This window comes from Oryctolagus cuniculus, chromosome 6, assembly GCF_051225735.1.
Source record: "Oryctolagus cuniculus isolate XC-2025 breed Fujian yellow rabbit chromosome 6, ASM5122573v1, whole genome shotgun sequence".
NCBI classification, from domain to species: Eukaryota; Metazoa; Chordata; class Mammalia; order Lagomorpha; family Leporidae; genus Oryctolagus; species Oryctolagus cuniculus.
Window position 1 is genome coordinate 20097442 of NC_142872.1, and position 15075 is coordinate 20112516.

The 15075-nt window shown below is 46.2% G+C and overlaps 1 protein-coding gene and 1 long non-coding RNA gene across 6 annotated transcripts in view; one reads left to right on the forward strand and one right to left on the reverse strand.

The window, feature by feature from the left end:
• Positions 1 to 8892, reverse strand: part of LOC149126045 (uncharacterized) — a 295022-nt gene extending 286130 nt beyond the window's left edge. For 3 of the 5 annotated variants that reach the window (XR_016236057.1, XR_016236056.1, XR_016236055.1), the window contains exons 1-2: positions 7829 to 7948; positions 4252 to 4346 (exon numbers count right to left, since the gene is read on the reverse strand). This is a non-coding gene — a long non-coding RNA (uncharacterized LOC149126045). Of the gene's footprint in view, positions 1 to 4251; positions 4347 to 7828; positions 7949 to 8757 lie in introns of those variants that run through there. The other 2 variants (XR_016236059.1, XR_016236058.1) reach the window with 1 other exon arrangement.
• A 1166-nt stretch (positions 8893 to 10058) lies between these two features.
• The window catches only part of CHSY3 (chondroitin sulfate synthase 3), a 275387-nt gene continuing 270370 nt past the window's right edge, over positions 10059 to 15075 (forward strand). Inside the window, exons 1-2 of the mRNA XM_002710189.6 lie at positions 10059 to 10987; positions 13236 to 13519. Coding sequence (XP_002710235.2) covers positions 10192 to 10987; positions 13236 to 13519 — 1080 coding nt within the window. The 5' untranslated portion in view covers positions 10059 to 10191. The remainder of the gene's footprint in view (positions 10988 to 13235; positions 13520 to 15075) is intronic.

Sequence of the window (15075 nt, forward strand, 5' to 3'; positions counted from 1 at the left end):
TTACTCTATCATGCTGGGCTGGGGTATGTAGGATTTCAGCTATCTATTCACGTATTTTAAGACAAGTAAATGTCAGTAGAATGTTATAATGATTTTACTTTTCATGTTTGTTTGTTTAATTTAGTATATACTATTAAGACTTCCATCCATCCCACTTATCAAAGGAGATTTAAATAGTTCACAATCTTTATTATGCACCATAGTCATTTATGAGGTGTTTTGTAAATGTGGATTTCTGATCCCTACTCTCAGGAATTTTGATTCAGTAGGAATCCAGATTCACTATGAATAGTTATGCCACAAACAAGCATTACAAATACTCATGTAGGGCTGGCGCCGTGGCTCACTAGGCTAATCCTCTGCCTGCAGTGCCAGCACACCAGGTTCTAGTCCCGGTCGGGGTGCCGGATTCTGTCCTGGTTGCCCCCCTTCCAGGCCAGCTCTCTGCTGTGGCCAGGGAGTGCAGTGGAGGATGGCCCAAGTGCTTGGGCCCTGCAACCACATGGGAGACCAGGAGAAGCACCTGGCTCCTGCCTTCGGATCAGCGCGGTGCGCCGGCCGCAGCACGCCAGCCACGGCAGCCATTGGCGGGTGAACCAACGGCAAAAGGAAGACCTTTCTCTCTGTCTCTCTCTCTCACTGTCCACTCTATCAAAAAAAAAAAAAAAATACTCATGTAGACATTGTGAGGGTCCCACTTTGAGAAGCACGGACCTAGGCACCAACATTTTAATTGCTTGTAGGCTGTCATGGCCAGTTGGGTTTTCTATGCCTCGAAGAAGGTTTGAGCTGACTCTGATGATTATTCCATGTCCTGGAGTCACAATTCTGTGCTGCTAGTACTAAAACCTAAATTTAATTTTAATCTGATTCAGATGGCACTGTTACTATTCCTGTCTGCTTTTCTGTAAAGGTAGACATAGGAAGCACAGTCTGGAAAAAAAGAAGAAAAAAAAAAAGGTGTGGTGAGGATGGAGGGTGTGGTGAGCAAAACTCTAGCCCTAGAAGAGGGCATAAGAACGTGGTGCTCCAGCTCTCACTTTTTTCTTGGATGTGCCTCAGCCCTGCCTCCTTTTGAATTCTCCTATGCCCAGCTGGGAGATCAAAGCAGAAAGCACTGCTGAGAAATCATTATGAGGTTAACAATTTCTCTTATTTCTTGATCGAAGGTTTCTATTTCCTTTTGTCCCCCTGTCCTCTTTCAGCTCCATGAAGATTCAGCTGTAAGGCCACCAAGGCACAACAAAAGTATCATCACTCTTAGGTACCAAATATTTTGCACCCTACACAGTTTTATATAGCAATTTCCAAATGATAGCATTTGTCCAAGCTTCTGAAATATCATTTATCAAAGCCAATTTACATTTTTCATTGAGTTCACAAAGATGTACTTGATTTAGCTTCTGCTCTATTCCTAGAGCTCCAGTTGGCATTAAAACACACATATTTATTCCTCCAGCTTTACTGGTATGGCAATATTATCTCCTTTCCTCACAAAATTTTATGACCCTCCAGCTCTAGAGTTAAGCCGAGATTTTTTTTTCTTTGGCAGAATAACACAAAATGTGTCAAAGAAAAATAAAATTTTAGAATCAAGTGTTGTCCTACAGTTTACTTTTGTAGAAATAAGTATATCCCTATATTTGCTAAACATAGTAATTTGTGCTTCTAACACAGTTTCCTGCTAATGCACCTTGGAGGGCAGCAGAAGATAGCTCAAATACTTGGGTCCTTGCTATCTAGATGGAGAACCAGTTGGAGTTCTTGGCTCCTGGCTTAGGTCTGGCCCAGCCATGGATGCTGCTGTCATCTGGGGAGTGAACCAGCAGATGGAAGATCTCTTCGTCTCTGTTTCTGTCTCTTTCTCTTTCTTACTCTCTCTCTCTCTGTCACTCTGACTTTCAAATAAATACATGAATAAATCTTTATTTTTTTTTAAAAAGGTGGAGCATAGTGGGTAAATCCGCTGCCTGCAGTGCTGACATCCATATGGGCACCAGTTCAAATCCTGGCTGCTCCACTTCCAATCCAGCTCTCTGCTATGGCTTGGGAAAGCAGTGGAAGATGGCCTAACACCTTGGACCCTGCACCCATGCGGGAGACCAAGAAGAAGATCCTGGCTCCTGGCTCCTGGCCTCAGATCAGCGCAGCTCCGGCCATTGCAGCCATCTCGGGAGTGCACCAGCAGATGGAAGACCCCCTTCTCTTTCTCTCTCTCCCTCTCTCTCTCTCTGTGTAACTCTGACTTTCAAATATATAAATACATCTTTAAAATAAAATTTAAAAAGGCACTAATTTCTTACAGGATATAAATTAGACTAACAAAAGTCTTGGATGATCTATAAGATCTGTTTCAGAAGATTACTTCTGGGGCTGGCATTGAAGCATGTGACAATAAGCTGTCACCTGTGACACCAGCATCCCATATGGGTGCCAGATGAGTCCCACTTGCTCCACTGAGCCAGTTCCCTGCTTATGTGCCTGAGAAAGCAGCAGAAGGTAGCCTAAGTTTTTGGGCCCCTACTACCCATGTGGACGACCCCGAAGGAGCTCCTGGCTCCTGACTTCGACCTGGCACAGACCTGGCCATTGCAGCCATTTGGGGAGTGACCAAGCGGATGGAATATCTCTCTCCCTCCCTTTTCCTCTGTCTCTTCTTCCCCTTATGTAACTCTGCCTATCAAATAAACAAATAAATCTTTTAAAAAAGATTCATTCTTGCTATTGTTTGTTATATATGCAAACAAAAATCTAGTTCCTGGATTTATAGGCTCCAAAGGTGTGCATTTAGAGACACAGACAATAATGTACTTTAAGAACATTTCAAAGCTTCAAAAACATGAACTCAAGAACAGTGACTCTCATGTCCTCCCAGATCACGAGAGTAATATTCCATCAGCAGCAAAGCATTCTACCTCGTGATTACTCTGCATAGAGAACTGCTTGTTGTACTTCAGGGAGACGAAAAGATAAATCAAGAAACTTCCTTATGCTAGTGCTTCCAAACTTTGTTCTTGAAACATCTTTACATTCTTAAACAGCAATGAAGGTCTCAAATATTTATTGTATGATAAGGTAAAAATGAGATACATTAAATATTAATTAATTCATACAAAATTGCATATTAATAAATAAAATGTTATGAGAATAGGTATCTTTTCCAAATTCAAAATCCTGTTTTTTTCAAGGGTGGCAGGAAAAACATCTCTTTGCTCTCCCTAGGGTAGCATTGTTGAGATCCATAAAGTCTGACCTCAAAGACTATGGAAAGATTTTTGTCATAATTATTTTACTGTGGACTTAAATAAAAGTCCACTGCTCCATGCAGCAGTCATAAAATAAATTATAAACTATGCCTCATTCAGTCATGGACAGAAGCCTTACTTGTCAAGCGTAAGTCATAACAATGAGAGGAATGTGGTATTTAACCTCTACCATATCCCAGTAAAATATCCTGAAATTTACTAAGAATAATCATGACAGAAAATGAAAGATCCCTAATCTCTCCGCTTATATTTACTTTGTAATGATAGTGTGGTTATGAAGTGTTACACACACACACACACACACACAAATCCTACATACAAATATGTACACACATCTACTATGCATTATATTTCTATATATCAGTGATACATTCATATATTGACAAGAAAGCAGCAAAACAAAAAACATTCAATTGTCTCTTTGGTATTTAAAAAGTGTGTTTTTAGGCTTAATAGTAAGTAAACAAAATATAGTATTAAAATTAACTTCACCTGTCTGCACTGTTTCAAATTTGGTTATACAAAAATCATAAATTACATATGTGAATAACATTGTATTTCTACTGAATAGCACTGATCTATAGGACAGGAAAGAACACAAATTAACTAATGCATATTGAAAATGAAAGAAACAATAGGAAGGTGAAGAAGGCATGAATAGGAAGTCATGAAGATTTGAAGTTTTCTGAGAAATACTGAATTGGAACTTATTTTCAGAAAGTAGTGAAAGGAGAAGATTGAAAGTAAAATCCTTTTCTAGAAGAAATTGCCACAGGTGACTGGGAGCTCCCTGAAGGTTTTGTAGGTCACCAACTAATCACAGAATACTTCAAAAGAGAGAAAATCTAAAAATCCTCAGGTTGTAAATAGCATCTTTCTCTGTAAAAGCTTGATTGGATACTTCGCTTGTGTGCGAGACTACATGGGGTTCAAGAGGGGATGGAAGAAGTTGGAGTGTTCATTTTGATACGGTCACCACGCTGACCTTTTCCTACATGACAGCAGGAATCCCATTCTCTCCCTCTTGAATGGTCTTCTTCCATAGATTGCACAACCGAACCACCTCAAGGTCAGATAAATCTGTAGAAAGTAAACAATGAATTATTTTACACAAATGATGTGTTTTTTTAAAAAAACTTTTTATTACAGAGAGTTACAAATTTACCCAAAGGTATTCACTCACCCCAATAGTAATCATAACTGGTCAATCAAGCTCCATGCACATCAGCGTACATTAACGTCACCCTCCATCCCATATTATTTAAATTCAAGACATTACACCAGTACATCTATAAACATTCCCCTACGAGTTTCAGAAAATAAGGACTCTTTTAAAAACACAGACACAATATCATTACTGTATCTAAAACTGTAATTAATAATTAATAATCCCTCTGTACCATCAAACATACAGCCAGTGTAAAAAATAACTACAACATTTTCACAGTAAATACTTAAATGGAGATTAATATTTGTCTCAGAAATTTACAGTTTTATAATCTCCTCTAGTTGCCTTCTGTTTTTCCAGTATATGAACTTTGATCATCCCTCTGTGCTGATTTTTGAGGAAATAAAAATGTTATTAGATGGTTATCCTACACTGCTGTGATTATAATATTCCTTGGTGATACCAAAATTTTCTACGGCACAGTTTACTCCTTAGAAAAAACCTGAATTACCATTATGATTATTAACCACTAGATGCCACAGTTGCTTCACACAAATGCAATAATCTCAGCCTTGATCTGTCAAGAAAAAATGACATTCAAAATAGCTCAGTAAAATCCTCATCAAGGTGTGAGGAGTGGTCTAAACTTGATTATACCTTGTAACAGAAGCACATGTTAAACTACTTATTTAAATATTTACCTTTAACTTCCATAAGTGGTCAAACTACAATATTCCCCTGTTAAACTCACTGGTGCATTTTACTGTGATTTCCAAATAATTCAAGTACTGAATGTAGTACCTTCATAACAGGTTAACCCAACGGCTTTCTGCTCAATGTGTCAGATTGGTCTTGGGCTGTTGTCATCCCAAAGCCAGGAACACAACCTCTATGGAAAAAAAGCCTGCCTTCAGAATGAATTGAGATGGTACTATACATTTTAATAGCTTCAGCTCAAAGAAGGTGGCAGATGTTATATTACAACAACCAAAACTGGCCATGATTTATCAATAGTAGTAGTTAAATATGGACAAGCTAGAACTGTTAAAGGATTTAGAGAGGGCAGAGAATCAGTTTTAAAATTTTCTCTGTAAACAAGCAATTTTAGGCTTTTGGTTTTGCTTTTCTTGCAATCTTCTGTCAAAGTATTTCATATAAATTTTTAAAAGGTGGCTCACAAGTATACTTATCAACACATTTTCTAAGAAAAGCAATTATATGAGACATTATAAGCCAGAGATATTAGAATAGTGACATTTGTGTGTCCTCTTCAGACTTAGTATACAGATCTTGATGTATGTCGATAAGCAATATACACTGCCTCAACAATTAAGAATTTCCATACAAATTTCTCAGCACCCCTCTTTTTTAAAAATTTATTTGACAGAGTTATACAGTGAGAGAGAGAGAGACAGAGAGAAAGGTCTTCCTTTCGTTGGTTCACCCTCCAGATGACAGCTACGGCCGGAGCTACGCCGAGCCGAAGCCAGGAGCCAGGTGCTTCCTCCTGGTCTCCCATGCGGGTTCAGCACCCCTCTTAACCAAACGTTTTTTCTTTAATTTTTCCTAGAAGTCATTATTTATTTTTAAATGTGAAACTTCATCCTGGGTAAGAGACTTCTCAGAAAATTGTGTATCGTAAAAGTCATGTATCTCCAAAATTAAACTTAATGTGAGAAAATTATTTCACCGACTTTGGGAAATATCAAATAAATAACTAAAGAATTATCAATAAATACAAAATTAAATTCGTATAAAAGACTTCCCAATGCTTTTACTTAGTACAAATGATAAACAGGTACAAAAACTATGGGTGGAACAAAAAAAAATTTACTCCAAGGTGAGTAAGGTTACTTCAATAATGTTTTAAAAGCGTCCCCTAATTCTACCCTTGTGACCCTGTAGTTTTTTCTCCCAGTAGGAGTTACAGTGGTCCATGTACAAATGCTGGATCAAAATTGCATCATCACTCTAGGAAATACCTTTGTCATTTAGTGCAAAAGCCAAACCCCTCACAAATGCCTGCAATGCTCTAAATATTCACTGTCCATTATGGTGGACACGCATGTGCACTGAACATCTGAAATGTGGCTGGTCTGAACTGAGATGCACCGTAAGTGTAACTTACACATGGTTTTGAAAACAAATAGCACCAATAAAAACAATGGAAAATATCTCACTACAATTTTTATATTGCTAATGTGTTTGAAGTGATGCTTTGAATATATTTAGTAAAGTGTATGATTAAAATTAATTTGTGGGGCCAATGATGTGGCTCAGTAGGTTAATCCTCTGCCTACAGGCCTGGCTGCTCCTCTTCTGATTCAGCTCTCTGCTTTGGGCCCCTGCACCGGGAGGAAACTCCTGGTTCCTGGCTTTGGATCAGCGCAGCTCCAGCTATTGTGGCTATTTGGGGAGTGAACCGAGGATGGAAGAACTTTCTCTGTCTCTCCCTATCACTGTCTGTAACTCTACTTCTCAAATAAATAAAACATTTAAAAAAATTTTTTAAATAAAATGAATTTCACCTGCTAGTATCTAAAGTATGCCTACTAGAAAAAAAATTAAATGACACGTCTTGCAGTTGTGTTCTAAGGGACCACAGCTCCCCATTTCCAAACTCTATCAGCCTCTGCTGTTACTCAGTAGGACACGCCCATCTCAGAGACTTTGTACAGACTATGCCCTCTTACTGAAAAGTCTTCCTTTGGTTACTCTCATGGTTAGCTTACTCACATTTTTCTGTTCTCAGCTAAAATTATCAGAATTCTTCTGATCAACTCATTAAATATGGCCTCACTTAAAATATGCATACTTCAACTGCCTCTATTTTTTCAAAACACTTGTTACCCAACAAGCTGTGTATTTATTATAGAAACACACACACACACACACACACATTTCTGTGTATGTATAAGCTCTCTGTAGAATATGAGCCCAAATCAGAAGCTTTATCTGTTTTATTTACTGCTGATTCTTGACTAGTGCCCAGATTATAGAAGATGCTTAAATAAATAGCTGTTAAATAAATGAAAATAAAGTTAATAATGAAAGTAAATAAAATTAAATAAATGAAAGTATACTGTGCATAAAAATGATAGCCATGAGAGTTGATCATGAAGGACTGGAAACCAAGAACTAACATTTCCCAAGTGTTTATAATGAACTAGATGGTACGCAAATAGTATCTTAACAATTGCTCACAGAAGGTATTTACAGATGGACTATCTGAAGCTCAAAGAATTAAAATAATTTGTCCAAGGTCAATTAGCTAGTATTGAACATTACTTCTTTTCACTTTATCTCAATCTCCCCTACTACCCTTCCTGATTCGCAGACTAAACTACATGCTCTTGTGAATACGCTCAGATTTCTCTGCCTTTCATTTTCATACCTTTCATCACCACGCTCTTCCATTTTGTAGTGTGGTGTTTACTATCTTCTCCACTGTACTATCCACTTCAAGATGGAAAGCCATTCACCTTTTCTACTGTTTAATCTTTTAATACAAATTTTTGTCAAATAAATGAAGTTAACATGGCCCCCGAGTAATCTAAATAGTTGATGAGGGGGTTATTGGTGTCCAACAAGAATTAATAATTTTGCAGATCAACTGAATGAAACTCAGCTGAACACTGTAGGGGGAGTGAGTATGTGGGTGTGCAGAAGGACTAGTTGTCCTGAGCTGTGGATCATTCATAGTGTGAAATCTTCTGGAAAAGTTCTGTTAAACGTGATAACTCCTTGGTACAGGGGGTTATTTAAATTAAAAAAAAAACTAAAATGAAATAACACTGAAAATTCATTTCCTCAATAACACTAGCCACATTTCAAGGGCCCAATAACCACATGTGGTTAGTGGCTGCCTTATGAGAGCACAGACAATGGCTATTTTCATTACGAAGAAAGTTCCGTTTTACAGCACCATTCTAGAAAGCTCAAGATGTCCTTGGGAAGATATATTTTTAAATCAGAAGGGGCCCATTTGTAGGCCTTTGTATTCAAAAACTGAGCTTTGAGAGAGTGCAATAATCTTTATTCCCAACTGTCTCTGGGCAAGACCCAGACAGGGGAAGGGAGCGCCACGCCCTGCAGAGGCACCCTCCGCAGGAGACGTGTCCATGCACAGCCAGCGAGCGTGTGGAAAGAACCACTCCTCCGACTGTTCCAGAGGGGCTGCCAGCACCTTGCTGGACCGAGCCATGATGTCTAGCGCCATTCAACACCGTCCCTTCGGGCCTGATGCATAAACCAGAGAGCGACCTTTGAAGAGGGACGGGGTGGGATGGCCAAGGGCACCCAGGCTATAGTTAGAGGCGCAACCTTTAGAGAGGAATGTCTCCACGTCCCCTCCTTCCAGACGTCACACACGTCTTGAGGCCATGTCTCCAGAAGGTAACTCAGGATGGCTGGGCCACTCCGTCGCCGGAGAGGGACAGCGTTTCGCGTGGTTGCCTCAGACAACGTTACGGGGCAATCGGAAACTGGCTTCCGTGTTATTTTCTCTTGGAGGTCCCTTCTTTACTTGGCTGAGAGCGTCCCCAGTTCGGGTTTTTCCGGGTCGTGGGCCCCTCTGCGCTTGCCCCCACCCACTCCTGGTTCTCACGTGGAGGCCGCGGCCGCCGCGGCAGCCCCGGCCTCCCCACGCCTCGCAGCTCCACAGGTGGCGAACACGGGGTTCTCGGGGGCTGGAGCCCCACTCACCGCCAACTCCCGCAGCCTTTCAGGGCAGGGGTCTCCGGTCCCTCTGAGAGACACCAGGCGACCGCGGGGGGCTCCGTGTCCCCCTGCGGCGGGGAGGGCAGGTGGAGGTCGGGCCCCCGGAGGCGCGGGGCGGGACCGACGGCCGCCTCAGCCGCGCGCGCGGGACGGGGCGCGGGGAGGGGAGGCGCGGAGCGGCGGCGAGCGCAGCCTGAGGAGGGCGAGAGAGCGCCGAGCGCGGCGCACGGGCGGGCCCCGGGCGGGGCGGCGCGGGGCAGGGTTCACGCCGGGACGCCCCGGGCCGGGCCGCGGGCCGCCGCCCTGAGGGAGGGCGCGCGGTCTGTCGGGGGCTTGCGGACCCGCGCGCCGCCGGTGAGGTCAGCGGAGCCCCGCGCCGCGCGCGGTCCGCGAGGCCGGCCGGAGGGGCGGGACGGGACGGGAAATGGGACGGAGGGCCAGGCCCGCGGGAGGAGGGACGAGGGGGCGTCGGCGTTGGAAGCCGGGGGCGGCCCGACAGGATCGTTTCCTTCCGGAGAGGAGGCCGGCTCTTGACCGAGGCGCGAGCCGCGGGCGTGCGAGGGCGGAGACGGGGGAAGCACCGCGACCCGCGCTTCCCGGCGGGCGGCGTCGCCGCTCGCGGCTCCTCCTCCGGGCCGGTCCCGAGGCGGCGGCGGCGGCGGCGGCGGCGGGGGGGAGCGGGAGCGGGAGGCGGGGAGCGAGGAGCGAGGGCGGGCGCTCGCGGAGGAGGGAGGGCCCAGCCGCGCCAGTGACAGGGTGGCAGCCGAGGAACGGACGCGTTGCCGCCGCCGCCGCCGCCGCTCCTCCTCCTGCAGCTCCGCTCGCCGCCGCCGCCGCCACTGCCGCCGCCGGGAGAAGTTTCACTCCCGACCCCAGCGCGGAGCCCGGCCGGCACCGGCAGCCCGCGGCAGACGAGGCGTCTCTCCCAAGCCGGCAGCGGCGTCTCGGCGGCGGGCTTCGGCCGGGGCTGGGGGCGCGAAGGCGGAGGAGGGGCGGGTGCGAGCCGGGGGACCCCGCGCTGCCTCCGGGGCCGTCGCGATGGCCGTGCGCTCCCGCCGCCCGTGGATGAGCGTGGCGCTGGGGCTGGTGCTGGGTTTCACCGCCGCGTCCTGGCTCATCGCTCCGAGGGTGGCCGAGCTGAGCGAGAGGAAGAGACGCGGCTCCAGCCTCTGCTCCTACTACGGCCGCTTGGTCGCTGGCCCCGGCGCCGGCGCGCAGCAGCCGCTCCCCCAGCCCCAGTCCCAGCCGCGGCTGGAGCCGTCGCCGCCCCCCGCGCGCCAGGAGCTCCAGGGCCCGCAGCCACCCGAGGCAGCGCCCGGAGTTACCAGTTTTCGGAGCAGCCCCTGGCAACGGCCACCTCCGCTGCAGCAGCAGCGGCGGCGAGGACGCGAGCCCGAGGGCGCGACGGGGCTCCCCGGAGCCCCGGCGGCCGAGGGGGAGCCGGAGGAAGAGGACGGGGGCGCGGCTGGGCGGCGCGGCCGCAGCCACAACGGCAGCGGGGACGGGGGCGCCACCGCCCCGAGCGCCCGACCCCGGGACTTCCTGTACGTGGGGGTGATGACCGCGCAGAAGTACCTGGGCAGCCGCGCGCTGGCGGCGCAGCGGACCTGGGCGCGCTTCATCCCTGGCCGCGTGGAGTTCTTTTCCAGCCAGCAGCCCCCCAACGCCGGGCTCGGCCAGCCCCCGCCGCCCCTGCCCGTCATCGCACTGCCGGGGGTGGACGACTCCTACCCGCCTCAGAAAAAGTCCTTCATGATGATCAAGTACATGCACGACCACTACCTGGACAAGTACGAGTGGTTCATGCGCGCCGACGACGATGTCTACATCAAAGGTGACCTCCCAGCGCCGCGGGCCCGCTTGCCCGCTTCCCCTACTCCCTTTCTCGGCCCCTGCCGGCCCCTGCCCCTGCCCCTGCCCCGCTTCTCTGCGGGTGCGGGCTCGGGGCTCCCGCAGCACCCGGCTCGCCCCACCCCACCCCTCGCCGACCGTTCCCAGCCAGCCGGCTCCTCATCTCCAGCATCCTGGCCCCTTGCACACCTGCCTGGCTTTATCTACCTGCCTCCTTCCTGCCGTGCTGTCTGCCCAGCGCCTGCCCCTACTCTTGACCCTGTTCGAGAGGGGAGGGACGGGACCCGGGACTTGTCCCAGAGGCCCTTTGCAGTCCGCCCTGCTCTGACAGCACCCGGTGGCCAGAGTTTCCCAGATGGGTCCTTGGGGGGCGTGTCCGCCGACGGTGGAGGAAGGGAAGCCGGAGGATGCTGGCCGGGCGTCTCTCCGGAGATCCGGTGTTCTTGGTTTCCGACTCCTGCTCCTCGAGCCGGATCTAGCGCCTTTTTGGGACCTTTGAGATTGGGGGATCGTCTTGGCAGCCTGGGACCCTGCCCCGTCCGCGTCCTTGCCTTGCGCACTTGCCGGGTGGCCTTGGACCGAGCCGCACCGCAGCTCCTGGCGGCCCGCAGGGTGCAGCCACAGCACCTCATCCCCCCCCCCCCCACTCCAGTCCCAAAGGGATGCGCTTTTTGTCAGGTGTTGATGGTGGGGACGCAGGGCAAAGGCTCGGGGAGCTGGGAGCCCTGAGCCGTAGGAGCATTCTGAGTTTGGGTCGGTGCCCGTGCGTCTTGGTGGCAGTGGCGACGAGAGAACGCTTGAGGTCCTTCCCAGAACCGCAGGCAGCCACGGCACCAGAAACTTTCTCTTCGGTTTTGAGAGAAGGGCGGTCCCTTTGCCTGAATGTGGGCGGCTCTGGCCGGAGAAGTTCTGAACTCAGCGCATCCGAGTTCCTGAGCCCGCCTGGCAGTCAGTGTTTCCAGTGCAGGCAGCTGCAGGCGCTGCGAGGGACTGCGGGGCGTAGCGCGGCTGCACCCGGGGAGCTTGCTCTCCTTTCCGCGGGCGCTGGCTTCCCGGGCCAAGGCGCGCAGCCCTGCCTCACCTTGTGACTCTCACTTGTGGCCCCCCTCCGTGCTTCCACACAGTGAAAGGAACAACAGATGAAGCCCCCTAACTGCCCGGTTTGGCAGCCCGAGAGACTGGGGGTTCCTTGAGTTTGGATTGGGAGGAGGGAAGCCGCTGGAGGCTGTTAAGGAATAGGACACACTGATAATTGGATAAAAAAATAAGAAACGGTCTCTTCTGGTACAGGCTGTTTAGAATTGGTTCAAAGAAAAGAGCTACCACTACCTCGTCTGCCATGACTCATAAAAACAACAGCAACGTAAAACAGACACACACACGCCAGGGCCTTCCTTCCTTGCTAAGGTTTGCCACACTTTGCACAGAACTTCTAGAATGCATAGGTGTGTGGTTCAGTCCTCTGGAAAAAGTGCCCTTCAGAACATTGATGGCGTTTCCATTTCTATTAAGAGTGGGATATGTTGCGTATGTAGAGCTCCATCGTAGCTGGAACACCTTGAGGTCGGGGCTTGAGCCGAGCCGCTCTGCTCCAGGGGTATGAAGGTGACTCTGCGTGTGCAATGCCAAATGCTTTCAGAGTGCTTTCAATTGTTTGTCCTGATGAACATTCCAACTAGAAGTGAGACCAATTACATGATTGAATTCTTAACAAATGACTTTTTTTTTCCTAAAAGATGCCTACCTAAGTTAAATTTCAACACAGTTTGATTCCGACACCCGCCCCAACTCTATGGCTTCTGTGTGATGCAAGTTAACAGTGAAACATTGAACATTAAGTTAGTTGTCAGGAAAAAAAAATTACTGGATTATCAATGGTCTGCCCCAAACAGTGCTAAATATAAATGTTGGATGTTATTTTATATTCTGAGAATGTTTTCTTACTGCAAATGTACTGAGACTTTTCATTGTTCTTTACCATTATTTTTCACCTTTTCTCAAAACCTGATGATTGTTAGACTTAAGGTTTTGCAGTGCCCTTGATGTGAAGTTGATAACATTTCATTATGGCTTACTTAATAACTATAAGTTAATATTTTAGAAATTAATATTTTCGGTTGTTCGAGACTTAAAGAGGCGTCTGAGCACAGTGCTGCACGTTCTGTGCTTTACCCCGTTCTTTGTGAGTGACTGAAATGAGCAGGGTGCTCACCATGGCCTTCTCTTTGCAGGTGATAAGTTAGAAGAGTTTCTCAGATCGCTCAACAGCAGCAAGCCTCTGTACCTGGGGCAGACCGGCCTGGGCAGCCTCGCAGAGCTGGGAAAGCTGGGGCTGGAGCCGGGGGAGAACTTCTGTATGGGAGGCCCGGGCATGATCTTCAGCCGCGAAGTGCTGCGGAGGATGGCGCCACACATCGGGGAATGCCTCCGGGAGATGTACACGACTCACGAGGACGTGGAAGTAGGCAGATGTGTGCGCCGCTTCGGTGGGACGCAGTGTGTCTGGTCTTACGAGGTAAGGCTGGGGCTGTGACGGAAGTGTCCGTCTGCTACAGGTGCGTGCCCCTATCTGGAGCGTTGATTTCTGTTCATTGTATCTCTTCGTGTTTGCTTGGAAATGAGATTTGTAGTCTTTTACGGAGATGAGAGTGCATGTGGGAGATGGTTTCCTTCCCAGGTCTCAGGCCTGAGGAAGGCCTTATCAAGCTTGGTTCTTTAACCTGCTGCCTATGTACAGGGTCACATCTCTAGAAGATACTGTTTCTTCTTTCATTTGATTTTTCTGGTACAAGCACTTGTACCCATTTCCTATCTCTAATGGGACGAGTTTTATTACCTTTAGCTGTGGCTTTTAGCATTTGGTGTTATGCACTCTTCTTTTTTTTTTTTTTTTTTTATTAGATACGTAATGGCATCTCTTTTTTTCCCCATGTAATTAAAAGCTGAAGTTTCTTTGAAGATTTTCAAGTGGAAATGTAGTATACGTTTCAGAATCATAAAAAAGTTAGCTAATAATATATCACTTTTGATAGATTTATTCACAGTTTTGATGGCTTTATTTGATAATTTGTTGGGTCTCTAAAATGAATGAGTTGTCTGGAAAAACACAGGTGTTCTGGAGGTGCTAATTCATGGGTTAATATTTTGACTGTTTACATAGAACTTGTTCATATCCACCCTGGGGCTGTTTTCTGAACAGCAACCATTATTTAAATAATCTTGACTTGTGAGCTGTTATTTTATTCTAGTAATTAGCTTTATGAAATACCCTGGGATATTTTTCCTTTGGAAATTGGTTTTGAAATGAAATAGAATTTAATTTAAAATAGATTTCCTAAAAGATAACCTTACTAAAATTTGATTTAACATTCAATAGTGTATTGCAGTTTTTAGTGTAATTTGGTTTTCAAGTGGTTGGGGTTTAATGTTATTTTTGCTACCCAGTTGCACTCCTGGGTAAATGGTATCCTAACTCACTTGCTTATCTTTTCACATTTTTCATTCCATGTAGTATGGAAGAAACATCTTATAAATAAAAATGTGTTCCCTGTGAAGTCATTATACTTCATTTGCACAGTTCCATTTATTTTTCTTTGAGAAGTGAAGCCTCACTTTAGTTAATTTTGCTTTTTTAAAAAAACTTTGTGGTGTTCGTACTGAAGTACAACATTGTGTATACTTACTAGAAAGTGAAAATTGTTGATAATTGGTTATTTGAAATATAAATTAGTATAAAATTTATAGTATAAAATGGCATAGCTAATTGCTTTTGATCATGAAATAGTATTTTAAAGTAAAGCTACCCAAAGCTATCTTTTAGAATAAAAAGTTAAGCAAAATGTTACGATGTAAAGATAGACAATTTAGAATAAACTGAACAGGTTTTCTCATTTAGTATAAAAGTAAGAGAAGAGAAAAAAATTAAATGTAAAAAAACTCATTTTGTTAATGTGAAGGTATTTTGCACACATTTACTGTGAATAGATGAGCTAAAAAGAAACTCTGCTGTAATTAAGAATAAAGGGGGAAAATTTATTTTATTTTGTACATTCTTGGCTTAGCATCCCATAG